The sequence below is a fragment of the Marmota marmota genome, unplaced genomic scaffold (assembly GCF_001458135.2).
Source record: "Marmota marmota marmota unplaced genomic scaffold, marMar, whole genome shotgun sequence".
Lineage (NCBI taxonomy): Eukaryota > Metazoa > Chordata > Mammalia > Rodentia > Sciuridae > Marmota > Marmota marmota.
Window position 1 is genome coordinate 1,178,522 of NW_026000196.1, and position 22,147 is coordinate 1,200,668.

General features: G+C 41.3%; 1 protein-coding gene across 3 annotated transcripts in view; it reads left to right on the forward strand.

Annotated features, from left to right (window-relative positions):
* Il16 (interleukin 16) overlaps positions 1-22,147 on the forward strand; it is a 120,977-nt gene that overhangs the window by 23,115 nt on the left and 75,715 nt on the right. For all 3 annotated transcript variants that reach the window (XR_007342805.1, XM_015493007.2, XM_015493008.2), the window contains exon 2: positions 4,482-4,894. Coding sequence is in view for 2 of the 3 variants with exons in the window: in XM_015493007.2 (XP_015348493.2) it covers positions 4,482-4,894 (413 nt within the window). In the remaining variant the exon portion in view is untranslated. The remainder of the gene's footprint in view (positions 1-4,481; positions 4,895-22,147) is intronic.

A 22,147-nucleotide genomic window follows, 5' to 3' on the forward strand; every position in this document is an offset into this window, starting at 1 on the left:
GTGGGCTAGAATAAAGTCTTTGGATTCATTTTTTCAGAGTTCTAATCGTAAGCAAAAGCAAGAAAAAAGTTGAGGCAGGGCCCCCTGGAAGTGCAGGAATGAGCGTTGTAGTGAATCAGGCCCAGCTGACACTCCCGCTTCAGAGGTTCAGTGAGACACTCTGTCAGGCCAAGATTGGGGCCTAGATCCCTGACGGAAAGTGGCAGGTGTGACAGTCAGTACTCCTGTAAGTTGTCATCTGCAGTCTCTTTGGGGCCTATCATAGGCATGTCAGGTCACACCGTCATGTAGGCACGCAGAGGAGAGGCTGAGGACTTGGACACAGGAGGAGGCCGTGGGCAAGCAGAGGAAGGAGTACAGGTGAGGAAGTCAGCTCCCCAAATGCTGACTGTGAACATTTTCCAGGGTGCTCTGCCAATTTCAACCTAGGTGGAGCGCTGACAGTGCCAAATGAAGCTATAAATTGGGGAGGGGTGCTTAAATAGTGTTTGGGGGACTTGGCCAAAATTCATAATGTTTTCTGTTAGAGCACGTTTCAGTGTTTTGCCATCATAATGAGGTGGGAATTGCAGGGTACCATGGGATCTGGGCTGACTGGATTTTGTCCTGTTATCCCCTCTCCTTAGTACTGTGCCTTAGTGCCTTCTGTTGATGGAGGGATTTCTCGTCCAAGAGCTGAAGTGGTGGATCCTTCTGGAAAAGCTTATTAAAAAAAAAAAAAACCGACTTACAGAACTCATGAAACGCTCCTGAGAATGTCCCCACCCCACCTGGGATTAGCAGTTTCCACCAAGGAATTCGACCCTTCTGCTTTCCGAGATCCTGCTGGCAGCCAACCCTTACCCTTTGAGTGAAGCACATAGCATGGCACCTGGCCCCAAAGGTCCCACAGAGATTTTTGTCATGGAAAATGGTCAGTGAGGGACTTGTCACCTCTGGGAGAGTTACTGTTGGTCAGGAGAGAATATGGAGGGGAAAGGAACTGGGTTTGCATTCCAGGAATCCATGGAGACTGTGGCAATGTTTGGTGGAACAAGAATACTCGAGCCTGGCACTAGAATGGGGACAGGGAGGAGAAGAATTCAGCTTTGACTGGGACTTGGAGCAGGATAAGAAAGCAGATTAAAAAGCTCTCTTGGCCTTTGTCCGTGATTGTTTTTCATGCCTTAAGCCAGTGGAGTGAAGTACCATTGTTCCAGGAGGATTTGCTATTGGCTTACATAATTAAATTGATGGTGATAGCTTCAGGCATGGCTGGATCTAGGTGCTTATGGGATGATATCTGGATTCAGTCCCTCTCATTTTCTCTGTGTCCTCTTTTCTTTCTCTTTACCTCTTTGAGTTCTGTACCTTCTGTATTGAATTCACTCTTAGGCAACCCTTTACACATGGGGACTTTTACTAACTCATATGTATATCCACTCTGTTTAATGCCTGGAATATTCTAGAAGGATTTTAATGCAAAAGTGATGATCTTTCAAATTTTTGAAAGAGAAAGAAGAGAGGACACAGAGAAAATGAGAGGGACTGTTGTTAACTCTCTCTTTCACACATACATTCCTTTTCCACAAGTTCCAGGGCCATCATGGGGAGTCCTAATGAGGCTGATCAAAATGGACAGAACTCTAGGTATATTAATATGTGTAGTGACATTGGTTTTGAGAGTCACTAGTTTGAGATTGATTTATTCATGTTTTTGCTGCTGGGATTGACCCCAGGGGCACTTTACCACAGAGCTCTATGCCCAGTCTTTTTTATTTTTTATTTTGAGGCAAGGGTCTCACTAAGTTGCTGAGGCTGGCCTTCAATTTGTGATACTCCTGACTGAGCCTCCTGAATCACTGAGCTTACAGGCATGTGCCGCCACACCCAGGTAGATTCTGGGGATTTGAATGGGCAGAGTGTAGTCCGTCCTGTGTTGAAAGACGGTGGCTGAGGGGGGGCAATGACAGGAGAGTGAGGTGGAAGAAAGGAAAACCGGCTCTAGCAGTGGGAACTCTGCACCCAACAGATCCCAAGGGTGAGAGACTGCTCCCAAGTCCTCTCCAAAGAGCTCATGCCTCTGGACTCTGGGTTCACGACTCTGGGACACATCAAATGCAGAACTGGTTCCCCAGAGTTCCTGTGGCTTGAGGGGAAGGAAGCCGACTCTTGGGTGGAGGCTGGAAGAAGCCTTGGCATGGGGAGAGCAGGTCTCAGGTGCAGGGCGTTTACTGAGAAGCTATGAGGAGCATAAAAGGAAGGGCAAGTGACAAGGGGAAGATGTGGAGTCACAGCTTCTAAAAGAAAGAGGAGACGTGAGTGTGTCCACCTGTGATGATAGGGACGTGGCACAGAGGGAGGGACCCAGGCTGACGGTGAGAGAGGAGATAATCAGTGTCAGTGTAGAGCCAGGATAAAGGCTCCAGGCTCCAGGCTCCAGGGTCACACAGCATGGCTTAATTCCTGCTTTGGTTGCCTCCTAGCTGTGTGGTCTTCACAGTCACTTTACCTCTCTATGTTTTAGACCTCACTTCTCCAAAACGAGGATATTGAGGAGCCTACAGTAGGTTTCATGAGGACAACATAGAACACTGTGTGGAACACTGGTCCACCAGAAGGAAGTTTTGAAAGAGTCATTGCAAATGTGTGATCAAGGTGATTATGGAAACACGGCACCATTGTTGACCAAAACTGGAGGTCCCACTGGTGGCCATGAATGTTTCCTGGTACCAATTTGCTCAAGAGGGTGTGAGCAAGAACCCTGTGACCAGGCATGGTGGACCCATCTGTGTTTAGGGTTTCACTCAATTGAGTTGGAAGAACAGAGATAGTGGGACTTTGGGAGGCTGGAAAGAGAGTGCTTGATGAAATGGACCAGCACTGAGATGCCTCACCCTGAAGCATCCGGGCCTGCTGCAAAGCAGGCTTCCATGTATTCATTCATTCATTTGAATTTACTGCTACTGGTTGCTATTGATGGCTGGTGAATAAACTGGTAAAGGCAAAGGTTTGCCAGACACACCTGCAATCCCAGCAACTCAGGAGGCTGAGATGGGAGGATGGCAAGTTGAAGGCCAGCCTGGGCAACTTAGCAAGACCTGCCTCAAATTAAAATGTTAAAGTACCGGAGATGTAGCTCAGTGGCTGAGGGCCCCTGGGTTTGATCCTCACCACCAAGAAAAAAAAAATGTAAAGGGTTAACACAGAGAAGAATAAACTTGTGTGAAGTAGGTGCTGCACACAGTCTTCTTTCAAGAAGGAATTCCCTTTGACGTGGGGGGTATGTGAAAGGGTTTTGATGTGATGAAATGCTGGGAGGTTGCTGCTTTCCCTTATTCTGCCGGGGAGGTATGTGAACAGCAGTCCCAGTGGGCCAAGCACATCCCACCATGTGCTGTCTACAGCAGGTCTGTGGCTGGGCCTGAGTCAGAGCTCCTCGGATGCAGCCACAGGGCCCCCTTGGCCACCTGCCTCATGGAACCTCGACCTAGGGAGGTGAGACTTGCTGAAGGGCCACACTAGGGCCTGGGGTGGGGAGCCGGTCTCTGGTCCTTGACCCAGTGCAGGAACTATGGTGTCTGCTTGATTGCCACCAGCGTGTGACCTGGGCCCAGGAGAAGGCATACATGTTCCCCAAGAGCCGGTCATGTGCTGAGCCCTTTGGCAGACGCTGCCCCAGCCTCACCTTTGTTTACACATGTTGGCCTGGCTGCACAGTGTTGGGTGGGGCTCCCGACCCTCTTAGTCACAAGCCCTTCATTTTTCATTTTTATTTTGGTACTGGGTTTTGAACCCAAGAATTTTTACTACCGAGTGACATCTCCAGTCCTTTTAATTTTGAGACAAGTTCTCGCTAAACTGCTGAGGCTGACCTCAAACTTGGGATCCTCCTGCCTCAGCCTCCTGAGTAACGGGGATTACAGGCATATGCCACCACACCCGGCGACACATTAATGGTCTTTGATTTGAGCTCCCTGGATTCTGGGGCTTCCTTAAAGATGCTATGGGAGTCCCCAATGATATTCAAACCGGACTAGGCAGGTGGGCTTAGTCCTCCCTGGTTCCCTAGTCAGTCTGCTCTAAAGATTGGAGTTCCCTTATAAACTTTTATTTTGAAGATTGGTTTCCAAGTTTATTTATTTTTTGGTTTCCAAGTTTAAAAGTGCTGGTCTCTATGATACCTAAACTCCCTCCCGGGACCTTGGGTTTGCACTTTTCCTGTCTTTGCCTCAGTTTCTCTGCCTGTTGGATGAGGCTGTGCACAAGCAAAGTTCTGGGATAAGGTCTCTGTGAGCCCGCTAATGGAGGGGTGTTAACCACTGGGCTAACTGAGCCCCATTTGGCTGGCAAAGGGAAGGGCCAGGGACCCTGAAGGATGACCTGCCCATCTGCCCTGTGTCCCGGGTACTGGGCACCGTGGCTCGGTTCTAGGATGCATGTCCATCTCCACTTGTCAGCAGCAGGTCACGTGGCTTCTTTCCATTTCCTCTTTCCTCCAGGGACTCATGAAGTGGTGGCTAAGCCCAGTTCAGTTGCCACCCATCAACCGAGGGCCAGAGACCAGGAAAGGAAGAAAGGCAGCTTTCCGTCCTCTCTGAGGATGGAGCCACACAGCTGTTCTGCAAAGAGCCGAAAGTCCATGAAATTCCGGTCCCTCTCCCGATCCCTGATCCTCTGCAATGCCAAGACTAGCGACGATGGATCCAGCCCTGATGAGAAGTACCCGGATCCCTTCGAGAGTCCGCTGGGTCAGGGCAAGGAGGGCATTTCCCACTCATCCATCCAGCTGGCAGACACGTCGGAGGCCAGGCTCAGCAGCATTCCTGATCTGGCATTGGCCTCAGAGGCAGCTCAACTTCAAGCAGCTGGGAGTGATCGCGGCAAGAACTACAGGAGGATGTTCTTCATGAAGGTATGCCCAGGGCTGGGTGCTGGTGGAGCCTCGGTAGCGTGTGGGCTAGAATAAAGTCTTTGGATTCATTTTTTCAGAGTTCTAATCGTAAGCAAAAGCAAGAAAAAAGTTGAGGCAGGGCCCCCTGGAAGTGCAGGAATGAGCGTTGTAGTGAATCAGGCCCAGCTGACACTCCCGCTTCAGAGGTTCAGTGAGACACTCTGTCAGGCCAAGATTGGGGCCTAGATCCCTGACGGAAAGTGGCAGGTGTGACAGTCAGTACTCCTGTAAGTTGTCATCTGCAGTCTCTTTGGGGCCTATCATAGGCATGTCAGGTCACACCGTCATGTAGGCACGCAGAGGAGAGGCTGAGGACTTGGACACAGGAGGAGGCCGTGGGCAAGCAGAGGAAGGAGTACAGGTGAGGAAGTCAGCTCCCCAAATGCTGACTGTGAACATTTTCCAGGGTGCTCTGCCAATTTCAACCTAGGTGGAGCGCTGACAGTGCCAAATGAAGCTATAAATTGGGGAGGGGTGCTTAAATAGTGTTTGGGGGACTTGGCCAAAATTCATAATGTTTTCTGTTAGAGCACGTTTCAGTGTTTTGCCATCATAATGAGGTGGGAATTGCAGGGTACCATGGGATCTGGGCTGACTGGATTTTGTCCTGTTATCCCCTCTCCTTAGTACTGTGCCTTAGTGCCTTCTGTTGATGGAGGGATTTCTCGTCCAAGTGGCCTGGACCTTGGAGTCAGTGCTGCTCACTCAGTGAAGGCCTGCCCCAGGGGGCTTCCCAGCAGACGACTGCCAAGAAACCCTAGGGAGTCACCGACTTGTAAGCCTCCAAAGGAAGTCATTCCAGTGCCTGGGAAGGGTCTAGCACTTTCATACAGCTCAGTTAACCTCCCTCACGAGGGAAGTGACTGCTTAACACTTATATGACAAATGACCTCAGGTTACTAACGTTCCATAGTATGCCACAGGAACAGCCCTGATGATCTCCAGACACAAAGAGCCCCCGGTCCAGGCCGTGCCATCACTCATGACTTCTGTTGACATGTCCTGAACTCACCTGATAGGGGAGAAGGAGAATCCTTCCAGTTTGTCATAAATGATGAGAAAACTATACAGTCCACCAACCAAATGCCATATTTACTAATGATGATATGAAAGAATCCAGAGGAGAGCTCAGGTAAACCCAACTCAAAAAATCATTTCAAGATCCCTGGAGACACCTAGAATAGATTATTCGCTTGCTTCTGATTAATTGCATAGGCATTTACTGAGCACCTACTAAGTGCCCCCGGCACTGTGGGGATTCAGACTCTGACCTCCAAGAACTTGCTTTGAATAAAATTTACACTGCAGGAGACACAGGGGGCCTGTTAAAGTCTCAAAGGAAGAAGAGAAGGGACCACAGTTCTGAGGCAGCATCTGTCTGTCTTTCTTTCAGGAAATATTTAAGGAGCACCTGTCTGGGCCAGGCACTGTTGTAGGGAGTGAGTGAGACAGACTCGGTCCCTACCCTGATGCAGGGGACACAGTTGTTAGTTACTTAAATATAGATGTATAGTGTTAAGCAATGAAGGTTATGAAGACGTATTAAGGAAGATAAGGGTTTAGAGAATGAGAGGTCTTGCTGAACTTTTGAAAAAGATGATGGCAAAGCCTTTTCTAACCACATGACTTTCGGTCAAGTTTCTGAAGTGGAGGAGAGAGTCCAGTAACTGTGGGAGGAGGGGCACCATGAGGGGACAGCCAGTGCCGGCAGGAAGAAGGCCTGTACTCAAGAAGCACCAAGGAGCAGAACACGGAAAATAGGGAGAAAGGGGAGAAGGCAGGAAATGGAGTTGAGGTGGAACAGGGGCCTGAGCAGATGGCAAGGGTTTGGACTTTTATCCTAAGAAGGATGGACACCAGGGGAGTGACATGTCTGACTGCTGAGCTGAGAGCAGTGTGCAGGAGGACCTGTTGGGGTGCAGACAGCAAAGACCCAGGCCAGGGATGACCTAGCTTGCCAGTGGCAAAGGCACCGAGATCATTTTCTATGCAGAGGCAACAGGATTTGTTGTTGGAAGAACACAGAGCATGAAAGAATGAGAGGGATCAACCTTGGCTGCGAACTGAGGTCTGAGCAACTCGGGGTGGGAGAAAAGAGGTGCCCTGTCCTAAAATGGGGGGAAAAACAGTGGGGGCTAGAAAAATGACAAAGAAATGAAGAGTTGTTCCTTGAAAGACATCGATTTTACTAAGCAAGGGTGGGTGAGAGAGGAAATTGCAGAAGCAAAGAGGTAGAGAGGAAGGCCGAGTGCTGTGTCTGGACCACCCGGCCCAGGCAAGTGTGTCTGGGGCTCAGTTCTTGCACCTGCTCAGCAGCAGGAGGTTGCACACCTGGGGAAAGTCAGCGACAAGCGGTAGGAGAGGCCAAGGGGAGGTGACTGGGGACCTCACCTTTTTCGGCTCTTTGTAATTCTCACCTACTGCTGCATACTTTAATTTACAAAGCAATTCACTGCTCTGGGGTCATTGTCTTTATTCTCCAAAACCTTAGGAAGGTCACAGCAGTCTTATAGTAGTATTATTTCTTGGAAGCAGTATGGCACTGGGATCAGGGATGTGGGCTCATGACTCTGGTTGCCTGGGTTGGAATCTAACTTGCCATTTACTGTCTGTGTGATCCTGGACAATTCACTTGACCTCTCTGTACCTCAATTACAATTCACTTTACCTGTGTGCCTTAATCTCATTGAAGTTGCTGATAGTCTATAACTCATATGGGTCTAATGAATTTATTTACAGGAGAAAATCTGTGCAGAGGAACATGAGCTGGGCTCAGAGGCCAGAAAGAGTTGACTGGGGTGGTGGAGGGGCCCTGCAGGGTAGAGTGGAGGTTGAGGTAAGGAGGAACAGGGTCGGGAGGGAAGAGTGTGGTCTATGTTGGAGCCTGAGACCTCCTGCTCATTTTAAAGGAGCACAGACAATCTTAAGGATTCACTAATAAATTCTAAGCAAGTGAGAGTCCAGTCATCTGAGCAGGTGTCATAATCACAGGTGGCAGGTCAGAAAGGTGAGAGGTGACAGCTGGTCCCCATATCCTTTCTGAGGGTGTCACAAAGTAACTCACAGCCACTCGCTCCCTTCTAGCGTCCCTGCCCCAGCGGCCTCCCTCCCTGCGTCCCCTCACCAGAGCAGCCCAGCGCTCAGGGTGACTCAGTTGGCCCAGATGCCCTCCCCAGCTTCCAGCAGTGCCATGGTTACAGTGACTTCAAAACAACATCTGGAATGAGACCCCGTGACATCAGCTTCTCCTCTAGAAACGCCTAAGATGAAAATTAAAGAAGAGGAAGTTGTATAAACAGCCAACTTGGGGGAAAAGTCCTTTTTTGGATGGGTTGTGTTTGGCACAGCCAGGGCCGAGCAGATTACTGCCCGGGGGGCATGCCAAGGCTGGCACAGACGTGAGGAATTCAGAGCAAGCATTCGAGCCTGTGTTATATATTAAGATACTGATGGGCTTGTCCCTGGGGAGCTTCTAGACCCCCCCCACCCTTCCCCCATGGATTCACATGGCAGAATGTTAAATACCAGGTTTTCTAATTAACTAACAAACTCAAATTCAATAGATTAAGCCTAGTCCTTTGAAAGGAGGGAATAGCAGACTCACTAGCTACACCAAACCCACTGTCTTTTTTTTTTTTTTTTTCCAAGTGGAAAGAGTATTTTCAAATGCCCTTTAAGCAGAATGTCGAGGCCTAAGAGAGAAACTCAGCCAGGTTGAACTGAAGCTCCCCACAGTCTGCCTCCCTGTTCTCTTTCCTCTTTCTTCCCCTTTATCTTTTATTCCTTCCCCCTCCTCGAGTCTCTTCAAACATTGTAAAGCACCTGTTTTGAGCTGCCCTCTAGGGATAAATAAACAATTTGATGCTGCACTCTTAGGGAACTTGTGTGTAAGCGTGATCAATCCTGTCTCCGTCTCCTCCTTCAACCTAGAGCTTCGCTCCTTCAGTTTTCTTAATGAAAGATCTTATGCAGAGGCTGAGTGGTAGGGAGATTGCATCCTAAAATGAGATTGCTAGGCCTCCAACTAGTTTGCTTTCTGGTACTAGAACAAAATGCTACAGACTGGGTGATTCATAAAGAAAGAAGTTTTGTTCGCTGTTCTGGAACCTGGGGATTCCAAGGCCGTGGCATCTACGTTAGGCAAGGCTTTCATGCTGCATCGTAACAAGGCATAAAGTGAAGGAACAAGCGTCTGCAAAAGAGCAAACTCACCTTAGAATGACCCCCTCTTGTGGCAAATAACCAACACGCTTCCAACAATAACATTAATCCACTCATGGTGGCCTCATCCCAGTGGCCCAAAAAACTCTGGCTAGGTCCCACCTCCTAACACCACTGCATTGGGAATTAAGGTTCTAGTTCATCAACTTTGGGGGGACACATTCAGACCATAGCATTTACCATTAATTTCGCTAAGGCACTGGACAGTACGCCCCTCATTATGGAATTTCCTCAAAGGGAAACGAGAGTCCAGTTAACTTTCTGTGAAAGCTAGGCTATCTCAGAAACAAGCCAATAATTGAGGTCCAGCTGAAAATTTCCTGTTCACATCTCCAGGAAGCTCAGTGTGCGTGGAGGAAGGACAGAGGGTGTGCTTCCCTAGAGAGCAGGAGAGAGCCAGGGCAGTGGGATTCCCAGGCAGGTCGAGGTGCAGATAGAGAGGGTCAAGGTCAGGGGAGGGGAGACAATGGGGCTGCAGAGTGAGAGGGGGGCTCACCTATGCCCTGCACACAAATCAAGCCTGCCCCAGATTACAAAGGATCCTTTTGAAAGGAGTTTTCAGAAAGATATTTTCTTGTGCTTCTTGAAGAATTGCTGTTTGATCTTCCACATTTGGATCTTTAATTCACATGAAATCAAATTGTGCACATGTTGAGGGGTAGGGGCTTTTATCCTGTGTGGGTAGCCCGCTGGCCCAGGCCCAGTGTTGGGAAAGCTGTCTGCCACCAGGCTTGTCTCTTTTATGAATCAAGGACCCCGGGTACGTGGGTTAGTCTCCAGTTTCTCCATTCTTATCCATTCATCTTTTCTTTGTTCTATCCTTGCACTAAGAGCACATAGTTTTAATTATTGGAGCTTTATAGTAAGGTTTTTTTTTTTTTTTTGATATCTGGCCATGTGAGTCTTTGTTCTTCAAACTGAACTTGGTTATTCTGTTGGGAACTGCATTGGAATGGCACCGACTCAATGGATAAATTTAAATCCATGTACGTGATTTGTTTTTTTCTCCAAAAATTTGCTATAGATACTTTTGGTTTATTTTCAGCAAGCCAAATCCTTATCTGGGCTGGGGCTGTGGCTCAGTGGTAGAGCACTTGCCTCACCTGTGTAAGGAACTGGGTTTGATTATCAGCACCGCACATAAATAAATGAATAAAATAAGGTCTATCAACAATTAAAAAAAAGTTTTTTTTAATTCCTTATCTGACATTTTTGAATAATCATAGCTCTATTTCTCCCTTGCCAAATTTTATGCTTTTCCACCTCTTGTTTCGTTGTCTATAGCCTATAGCACAGTGTTGAGTAGAAGTGGTGAGAGCAGGACTCTGTTTTCTCATTGATCTCAAGAGCAAAATTTCTCTCCCTTGTTTTTTTTTTTTTCCCTTTCCCCTCACAACCTCTTATATGTAATTTTGTATAACAATGAGGGTCTCTGAACAACCAATAAAAAAATGAGCAAAATTTCATTTTTTACTATGTCACTGGGTATGATTTTAAAAATTTATTATTTTATTTTGTTATTGTATTAAAGAAATTTCCCTCTTTTCACAGTTGGCAGACAGGTTTTCTTCCCCTCTGCTCACTATGAATTGTTGTTAAATTTTATGAAATTATTTTCTGCATTTATTGAGATGATCATATGGATTTTTCTACTTTATTCTTGTTAATTTGTAAATTATGTCAGATGACTGTTTTGAATGTTAAAACATTTTTGCATTCCTGGAAAAAACTCAACTTAATCATCATATGATCATCCAATATAACTCTAGATTTTGATATGCTAATATTTTGATTGCTGCCTTTTGTGTTTGTGAGAAAGATCAACCTAAAATTTTCTTTTCTGGTAATGCCCTGTGTGATTTCTCATAATATGGGTATATTCGTCTTTCTATTCTCTGGGATATCTTAGCTAATATTGGTGTTTTACTTTTAAAAATGATTGGAATAATTCTCCTATGAGCCATCTGGACCTAGAGATTATTTTGTAGAAGCGTTTTAAATTTTCATTAAGCCAGGCGTAGTGGTGCACTCCTGTAATCCCAGCGGCTCAGGAGGCTGAGGCAGAAGGATCACAAGTTCAAAGCCAGCCTCAGCAAAAGTGAGGTACTAAGCAACTCAGAGAGACCCTGTCTCTATATAAAATACAAAATAGGGCTGGGGATGGGTTCAGGGGTCAAGTGTCCCTGAGTTCAATCCCTGGTACCTAAAAAAAGAAAAAAAAAGAAAGAAAAAAAGAAAATTGGTTAAATGTTTTTAATGAATACAAGGTTATTCAGATTTTCAAAGTCTTTTGTTATCAGTTTTGATAGGATGCATTTTTGTTCCTGGAAGTTATCTGAATTTTCATATTTATTAGCATAAAGTTTATAAATTCTTATTATAATTTATTAAAATTTTGTTGAGATTATTGCATACTTACCTAAAGTTACAATCCTCTATACCCTTTCCCAATGTCCTCCTTAGGTAATAGGTAATATTTCACAAAACTCTGATATAATATTTAAGCCAGCATAATGATGATGATACAGTTCTCTGATCTTATTGGATTTTCCCAGCTTAACTCATACACATTTGTATGTGCTGTGTATGTGTGTGTGTGTGTGTGTGTGTGTATTACCTTTTAGATATGGATTGGAACTGTCTTGAGGCCCAATTTTCATTCCCAATGTTGGTACTTGATGTCTTGCTTCTATTTCTTTCTTAATCTGTCATTAGATAGAGAAATTTTGTCTTCTCAAATATTTTTTTTGTGTGTTTATTGAATTTTCCCTGTCCTGTGTCCTCTACCTAATCAATCTTTACTCTTTTCATTATCTTCTTTCTTCTGTATTCTCTAAGTCTAATTTTCTGTTTTTAATCTAACTTTTTGAGAGGGGAAGGTTGGATAATAGATTTTCCTACTTTCTAATGAATGCACTTGTTGGGGTATAAATATCCTATGTTTTGTAGTTTAATCCACAAATTTTGATGTGTCATATTTTATATAGACAGGTATAGATAAATTTTTATCTATTGTGATTTCTTGTATGACTCATGGTTTATTTAGAAATGCATTGTTTAAATTTCAGGAAGTTGAAAATTTTCTAGCATATATTCTTCTATGTGTCTTGATTAATTCTGAGATTAATTATTCTGTATGAGTAATTTATATAAAAAAGAAGAGAATATACTATAAATGATCCTAATCATTGAGAATTTGTGAGGCAATATATATATATATATATATATGTGTATAGGTGTTGTTGGATGCAGTAGTCCATATTTGTCTTTAGGTCAAGTTTGATAGCCATTTTTTCCAGATTTTTTTTTATCTTTCTCAATCCCATCTCTATTACTTACTGAACGAAGTAAATTAAAATTTCCCATTATGATTGTAGATTTTATTTAATTCTTTCAGTTCTGTTAATTTTTGCTTTGTTTATTTTGAAACTTTATTTTTATATGTATAGACTTTTATAACTTTTTAAATATTTTCCTGGTGGATTAATACTCCTACAATTTTGAAAGGTCTCTCTTTTGCCTAGGGAATATTTTTTTGCTGAAAAATTATCTGATATTGGCATAGTTTCGCCTACTAATTTTTGGCTAATATTTGCCTGGTATATCCTTTTTCGTCTTTTTGCTTTCAATCTATATTTATGTATTTAAGGTTCCTTTTATGTAAGAAGCACATATTGAAGTTGTTGTTCTTCCATCTTGTAATCTTTGTCTTATTTTGTGGGTTTTGACACTATTTATATTTTATGCAATTTCAGATATGTTTTGATCTATGGCTACTCTATTACCTGTTTTCTAGTTGTCCCAAGTGTTTTATATTCTATTTTCTCTCTCTTTTTGCCACCTTTTGAATTAATAATTTTATTCCATTTCCCTTTTGATTTCCTTATTCATTCTAATTTTCTATGATGATTTTTATTAAAATATAAAAATACACTGAACAGATTAGTCTCATGTAAATTAGTATTTTGTGTCAGTTCTCAAACAATGCTAAGAAGTTAGAACACACAACTCTACAATAGCCCATCTTTTTTCCACTTTTCTGTCATTAATTTTAATTCAACCTATGTTTAAAACTCCAAAATATACCCTTATTGTTCAATATAGTCAGTATTCATCTATATTAATTCATATGTTTAACCTTTCCATCATTCTTCATTTCTTCTTGCATTTCTGTCTTTCTTACTGAGATTGTTTCCTTTTGCCTAAAGCAAACTTGCTTCCAACCTGAGCAGGACATGGGCTGAGAGTACAATGAGCTCTACATGCAAAATGTCTGAATATTTAAAAGTTATAAATCAAGGTAAAAGGATGCTTAAAATATGTGTCCTATACCTTCATAAGGACTTATATGGACACGTCCAATTAGATTCTTGGACTCATCAGAGGTATGCCCTGGAAGGTGGTAGCACAAGAAGATCCCTTTCCTGGCTCTTAGCTGTTGACCATGCCCCTCTTTCTCTTAACCACTCTCAGCACTGTTGTTCATCACCATGAGGGGCCTTACATGTGAACATGTGGAAGCCTGCAATTCTCTAGTCACTCTTTCCCTTAGCAAACAGCCACCTTGTCACCCTTGCAGCCTAGAGTTACACACACCAGTGTTGTGATTTGCTCTTGATGGTATAGAACCAGGAGTTGAAGCATGAGCTCTCCTGATGGAATCTGATGCCTCCCATCTATATTGTTTTTCAGTTTCTCTCGAGCTGACTGTTAGCAGGTCACCAAACAGCCTGCAGTTCTATGTTTACCTACTCTAGAGCTGGTGCTCTTAAATACTGTGAGACGAAGAACTCGATGAGACTGGGAACTGACAAATAGTAATTGCCAATAAAAACATAAATATTTGTGGAAAGGATGGTTGCATAAATGGGTATAATTAGGCCACCCTTAAGGCCAGAAAGTCTATACATGGTCTGGATTTGCATTATTTCTTTTTGAGCCAACACATAGATTTATATTGGACATGGCTTTGTGCATTTCCATCAACTGGGATCTGGAGTCACTGGGTATTGATCTGGAAGAAGGACAGCAACAGATGAGACCAGACGTGTGGGAGGTCCTCTCCTCGGGAGATGCCCATCTGAAAGGATATAAAATGCTTTGATCCACATGGGAATGGCCTCCCTAGTGTGGAAAATGCTGCTTTTCTTTAAAAATTCAAAATATTGGTTAGGCCAAGTCACCACTCATGCAGTGTGACTCAGGATGCGATGAAGTCAGATCAGCCGTCTGAACCTCTGGCTTATGCTGTGGGTGGACAGAGGGTGGTCAAGGCCCCACCAGAACAGACGAGTCCCTTCATTTTGCTGCTTGTGAGCAGCTCAGCCTGTGGCTTTGAGGCCCAGGCTTCCTTGGCAAGTGGGAAACCCAATCCTTTGGCTGCTTGCCTTTTTCTGCCACAGAAGAGCAGCTTGTGGATGCTGAGAGCAGCCACTGGGAGGGAAGCTTGGGCATTCAGGACTCCCACGGAGCTGGCCACATCCCTGAATGTGCTGGAGGGTGGGGAAGGAGGCAAGGGTGGTCCTGTACAGGAAGCAGGGAGGGGCTGCACCCAGGTATGATTAATGTTCACTTCTTTATGTCTCCCGAATTCCATGTTATTTCTAGTCACTTTTTCCAATGCCAGAAGACATTTGGAGCTATTTTCCTAGAAGCTAATTTGATTGATTGGTATTTGAATCTCATTGGTTCTGGCACAATACCATTTGGTTAGTGAAGAGGAGTTTGATGGAAAGAAGAAGAATAAAGGAAATTGGAAAGAGTTAGTAAACCATCTACCTTTCCAACTCTATTTCTCAATCTTGCCCTTCATATATACATTACATCCTAGCTAGGTTTCTCCCTGTCAGTTATGGTTTGGATGTCCCCTAAAGACCCATGTGTTGAATCCTTGGTCCACAGTGCACCAATATTCAGAGGTGAGGCTTTTGGGAAGTGATTATATCACGAGGGCTCTGATCTCATCAGAGGATTAATCCATTGATAACTGAATGGACTACTGAGAGATGGTGGAGGTGGTGAGAGGTGGGGCCTAGTTGAAGGAGTGGGTCCTTGGTTCCTGTCCTTGGGGACTATACTTTATCTCTGGTCCCTTCCTCCAGTTGCCATGAGCTGATAGCTTTCTTTCACCATGATGGTTCTGTCTTGAAACAAGCTAACCCTGGACTGAAACATTGATCCAAAATAAATCTTTCTTCAGGTATCAGTCATAGTGATGCAAAGCTGACGAACACACATTATCTTTGCACATAACCCCTTAGAGAGTCTCGAAGACAGCCTCGAAGACAGCAAGACCAGAGCAGCTCTTGCTGCTGCCTCTGGCTGAAATACTTTTCTCACTCTCTGAATCACCCCAAATCTTAGTCATCCTTTTCAATAGAACAGATGTCATAAAGTTTTATCTGACCTCCTCCCTTATCCTGCATCCCTGGTTTCTATGATTCCTACTTGAAACAGCAAACAAAAAACTATGTGTGGAGCTCAGAGGTAGAATGCTCACCTAGTATGCGTGAGGCACTGGGTTCAATCCTCAGTACCACATAAAAGTAAAATAAAGATATTGTGTCCACCTATAACTAAAAATTAAATATTAAAAAAAACTTTACGTCTTCCCACCAAAGAATAAACTCTGGGTGCCATCTGTAGGCAGGAAGAATTGACTCTATCAATCTGAGATTACAGTACCAGTATAGGAGAATGTCTCAGAAAATGCTTAAGTCTCCATGAGACTCTATCTATCACATGGATGCATCACAATATTGTTTTAAAATCTTTAAAACTATTTTCTTAAATATACAGCATTAAAAATAAAGTTATAAAATGTATACATACTCTAAAATATAAGTGTCTCATTTACTTTTATATTAGTCATGAAGTTTAAGAAACAAACTTTGAAAAGTCAGTGGTAACTAACTTTGAGGTCCTTGTGTGTCCTTACATGATGCCATCCATTCTCACTCCTCTCAGAGGTACCCACTGTTCTTCATTTTGAGTGTATCGTTCCTTTGCTTTCCTGTATAGTTTACTGTATCTTTTTGTATACCCTGATGATATTTGTTTAGGTTTCTTTATTTCAATATTTATTTTTTAGGTGAAGATGGACACAACACAATGCTTTTATTTTTATGTGGTGCTGAGGATTGAACCTGGGTCCCGCCCGTGCTAGGCGAGCGCTCTACCGCTGAGCCACAATCCCAGCCCAGGTCTCTTTATTTCTGATTTCATGTTTTCAGGGTATGTTTTTATCCTTTTACTTTCATCCTGTTTGTGTCTTAAGTTTCACATGAGTTTCTTACGAAGAGCCTGGTTAGATCATTTAAAATGACCACATCTCTGCCAATGTCTGGATTGATGTATTTTGACCAATTACATTTAAAGTGATAAATGGTATGTTAGGGCTTGTGTTTTTCATTTTATTATTTTTTTTCTGTTTTTTTTTTATCTCTCCATTTATTTTCACTTGCCATTCTGTGGATTACCTGAAATTTTATTTTAAAGAGTTCACTTCAATTATTTGTAATGCTTTTATTATACCATGTTTACAGTTTTCCTAGGAAGTGCTTGCTGCATATATTACCGCACACACACATCTTACCATGTCAACTATTGGTACTAACATGCTATCATTTTGAGTAATGTGTAGAAACCCAGCTTAAACTTAGGTCCCTTTGCCCTCCTCATTTCTTAGACAGCATTGTCTTAAGTATTAATTTATTTATTTGTATCTATTAAGCAATACATAAGATAATAAGATAACTTTTCCTTTAACCATAAAAATTAATTAAAGAAACTCACTGCGGGAAGATAATATATTATGTTTACTTCTATTTTCACCCCTTCTACTGGTCCTGTTTCCCTTTCTGAAGGTTCTAGCTGTTTATCATTTTCTCTCTATTTAGATGGCTTTCTTCAGCCACCTTTTAAGGGTAGATCATCTGGCAACACATTCCATTAATTTTCATTCATCTGAGAATATTTTTATTTTGCCTAAAGTTAGTTTTAGCAGATGTAGAATTTATAATTGACACAAATTTTCTGCACTTGAAAAATATGCTTTTTTTTCTGCCTTCCATGATGTGAAATCTACTGTCATTCGAACAGGTGTTTCATTGTAGGTAATACATCATTTCTCTCTGGTTAAAGTTTTGAAGAATTTTTCTCTTTCTTTCTTTGGTTATGAGGTATCTGGATATTGACTTATTTGGGCTTATTGTATTTGGTTCTATCACCTCCAATTGTTTATTTTTAAAAACTTCTATTTGTTGGTATTTTCTAATTTTTCATTTGCTTCTAGAGAATTTGTTGAATGATTAATGAAAATCCTTGTCAGATAATTCCAATATCCAACTCTTCTCAACATTAGCACCAGTTGATTATCTTTTCTCATTTGAATTATGGATTCCTAGTTCTTGGTATTGTAAGTGACTTTCAATTACCTCTTGGATATTTTGATTATTATGTTAGGAGACTCTTGATCTGATTCTAATCTTCTGTTTGAGCAGGCAGCCACTGTGTGTAGGTGTAGCGTGCAGTTTTCTGCTACTCCTGCAGTCCTTTGTTGAAATGGCATTGTAGTTTTTGGAGCCCTTGCAATGCTATTCTGGTTCATTTCATTTTTTTTTTCTGGCACTATGGAGCACTTGCTCAACATGTGCAGTTCTGCCTAGAGATGCAAAGGGCTTTTCTGGGATCCCTGGTATCATTGGGTGACCATGTGTTGCTCTGGGTGGAGGTTGGCAGAAGCTGCAGGGCTTCTATGCCACCCTTTTAGGTGGAGGGTAAGAAAGGAAGCACTTAGTGGATACTGTCTCTTCAGATGGGCTGGGACACTGCATATGTCCCAGTGATAAAGTGGGGGCTGCATTATTCTTGGATTTGTTGGTGCCAATACAACATATTAGACCACACGTTGGTACCATGACCATGGAGCTGAGGCCATGGCTCTCCACTAGGTCTTTGCTGAACGTTCCTCTTCCCTGGTGTTTTAGCCAGGCCAGAGGGAACAGGTGTTTCTAATTTATTTGCTTGCTTGCTTTTCTTGTCTTTGCCTGTTGACAGTTCTGGGTTGCGGACTCTCCAGTTCCTACTCTGGGAGATAGACTAAACAGAAAGACAACCCAGGGAACTCACCACATTGTTCCTTACATCCTGAGGTCCCTATCCACTTCTTTCTGACTTTTAGAATCCTTTTATCATTGTCTAATAATTTCCAGGGTATTTTGTCAGGGAGGAGGGGGAGTAAGCCCATGCTATTTTGTCTTTGACCTGGAAAGTTCAGTTCCTTGAAGTTTTGAATATGACATAAACACAATTGCACAACAATTCTTCTTTGCTGGATTTGCTTCTGTTACTCAACAGTATATTCCAGAAATCCTTTCATGTTATTTCATTTTATTGTGCTTCATTGATTTTCACTGTTCCATGGAATTCACCACACAGTTTATTTATCCATTCTGCTCTTGATGGACATTTGGAACATCTCCCTTTTTTCTCCTTTAAATTAGAGACTATACTGCCACTCAAATTCCTGTGCATGTTTTAAGGGCTGTAAATCTAGGTGGGGAATTGGTGAGTCATAGGGTATGGGTATCTTCTATTATGTTAGAAAATGCCAAACTATTTTCTGAAGTGCCAATCTATCCTTCCATCAGCAGGTATAAAATTCTTCCTTTCTCTACATCCTCCTCAGTTCTTGATACCATCATATTTAAAACATTTTCTAGTCTGGGGGCTATTACCTTGTTTCTTATTTTGTTTTTAACTTGCATTTCCCTGATTGTTGATAAGGTTGCACAGATTTTCATATGTTTATGGAAAGTTTTAATTTCCTCCTATATGTTATGCCCATTCAAATGTTTTTGTACTTATCTTTTTGGAGTGCTAACCTTTTTCTTTCTTCTCCCAGCTTTTAACTTGTCATTTCATTCTAGTTGATGAATAGAAGTACTTAATTTTAATGTAAAACTATTGATGATTTCCTTTATAGTTTGTACTTTTTGCGTCTTATTTTTAAAATGTTGTCCTTTTCTAAAGTTATAAACATATTCCGTTATACTATCTATTTAATTGTCTTCAGGACACCTGATAATTTTGCCGCTTGTATTTATGTTTTTAATACACCTGGAATTGAAGATTTTGAGGAATAGTTGTGTGTGGTCATTTTTTCCTCATGGTAGACCAGTTGTCCAGTGCTCTCTATTGAACTTTTCATCCTTTTCCATGTAGCCAAAGTGTCGATTCTGTCACAATTTAAAATTTCTCTTAGACATGTTCTTGACTGCATTGAGATTACAGATTGTTGTATTCTATGGGTCAATTTTTGGTCCTTATGCCAAAATGCTAGTGTCTTAATTGCTATATTAAAAAAATAACTATTATTCTCTTGTATGAAGATTTGTCACTCCTGTGCTTATTTAAGTATGCTTTTTTTTTTATTTGAGGCCATTTGAGTCTTTATAAAAATTAAGGATAGGCATATGATGTTCTAAAAATCACTTGAAATTTTGTTTAGTACAACATAAAATTTATAGATAAATTTGGAGGAGAATTGGTATCTATGAAGTCTTCCATTTTCACAAACATAGTACATAAAAATCTCCATTATTCATAACAGAATGTCTTTTAGTAAGATTTACAATTTTTCCCAGAAAGAACTTACATACCTTTTGCTTAGGTATGTTCCTAGACATTCTTTATTGTCTGATTTAACTACATGTTGACTTTTTAATATTTTATTTTCTCACTGCTATATGCTGATATACAATTTTAAAATTGTTTTTAACTTTTAATTTTAACTTTTCCAGAATTGCTCTTTTTATTAAGTAAATCTTTTAAAATCTGTGTGTTATAATTACACATAATAGTGGAATTCATCATGCCATATTCACATATGCAGCATAACATAGTTTGATCAATCTCACTCAGTGCCTTTATTTTTACATTAATCCTCATAAAGTTATATAAAGTAACAATACTGTAGCATAATACTTCAGTTAATTGGTTCAAGTCGATGCAGTCAAGATAGAGAACATTTCCATCACCAGGATACCTCAGGTTGCCCTTTCACTTCCCTTTGACCCTCACCTCTACCCCTTTTCTTATTTTTTCTAAAAGTGTTGTAGTTTTAAATTGTATATGTAAGCCCATTTAAGTTAATTTTTTATATGAGGTGAGGTTTAGGCCAAGCTTCCTTTTCTCCCCTGTGAATGTCCAATTATTTTAGCAGCATTTATTGAAAGGCTATCTTTCCACCCCTGAAATGCTCTTGCACCGTTGCTGGGCATATTCGTGTGGGCTTAGTTCTGGGTTCTCTATTCTGTGTGTCTATCCATCTTTCAATACCACAGTGTGGATTATTCTATCTGAATAATGATTCTTGAAATTGGGGAGGGTGATTCCACCTACTTTTAAAAAGTCATTTTAGCTATAGTAGGCCTTTTGTGTTTCCATGTAAATTTTAGAATAACCATCTATATTTACAAAGATTCTTAAAGGGATTTTAGTAGGAAATACATTACATCTATCTATCAATTTGGGGAGAATTGATATTTACTATGCTCATTTTTTTTCAATCTATGAACATGACATGTATATGTATCTATATTTGGACAAAGAAATTTTTGATTTCTTTCAGTAGCATTTTCACAGTTTGTAGCATATTAATCTTGTACATTTTTGTTACATATATGCATAAATAGTTCTTTCTCTCTCTTTTTAAATTCTTCCCTCCCCCTCTCCCCGTGCTAAGGATCAACCCTAGGGCCTTGAACATGTTGACAAGTGCTTTTCCACTGAGCTAAATCTCCAACCCCAACATTTCTCCTTTTCTTTGCTGAGTATAAATTATATGCATTTTAAGAAGGCTGTCTGTATATTCACTGCTGGTAGATGGAAAGATGTTTTATTTTTACATATTTATGTTGTATATCGTGAATTGTTGAAACTTTTTAGTTCTAGGAACTGGAATTTCTATGTAGACAACCACTTCTATAAACAAGAACAGTTTTGAGTCTTTATTGCCGTGGGTAGAATTTCCAGTACCATGTTGAATAAAGAGTGTTGAGATTGGGGCATTCTTGCCTCATTCCCAATCTTAGCAGGAAAGCATTCATTTTTCCTAATTAATTATGTTGCTACAGATTTTTGGAGATTTTAAAAATGAAGTTGAGGATGTTTTCCTCTGGCTCTAGTGTACTGGGAGTTTTTAATCATGTTAAGTGTTTAATTTTGTAAAATGTCTTTCTTCATTGATTCATCATGTGATTTTTATTTACTGTGTTATTAGGGTAGATAACATCAATTGAGTTTTGAATATTTAATCATTTGTGAATACCTGGAATCCCACTTGGTTGTCATATCTGATTCTTTTTATATATTGCTGAGATCTACTCCATAATATTTTTATAGGATTTTTGTATCTATTATTCATGAAGGATATTGGTCAGTAGTTTTTTGTTTGTTTGTTTTGTTGTTCTTTGTACTGCCTTTGTATGGTTTTGGTGTCAGGGTAGTACAGATTTCATAAAATAAATTAGAATGTCTTCTTTCCTGTTTTCTGGAAAATATTGTGTACAATTGATATCAATTCTTCTTTAAATTGGCAGAATTCTCCAGTATATGCAATCTCTCTGGCCCTGAGAGATTTCTTGGGAGTTTTAAAGTTACAAATTCAATGTTCCTAATAGTTACAGGACTATTAAAATTGAATTGTGGTAGTTTGTGCTTTTTGAGGACAAATTGGTCAATTTCATCTAATAGTCATATGTGTGTAGAGCTGTTTGTCATGGTCCCTTATTGTCCTTTTGACATCTTCACTGTTTGTAGTGATATCCTCTACAGTGTAATTGTGTCTTTTTTATTTCATCAATCTTGCTAGACAAAGGTTTGTTTCATTATTTTTTTCTGTTTTTAATTTTATTGATCTCTGCTCTAATTTTATTATTTCTTTCTGCTTTGGCTTTATTGCATTCTTCTTTTTCTAGGTTTTGGAGCTGT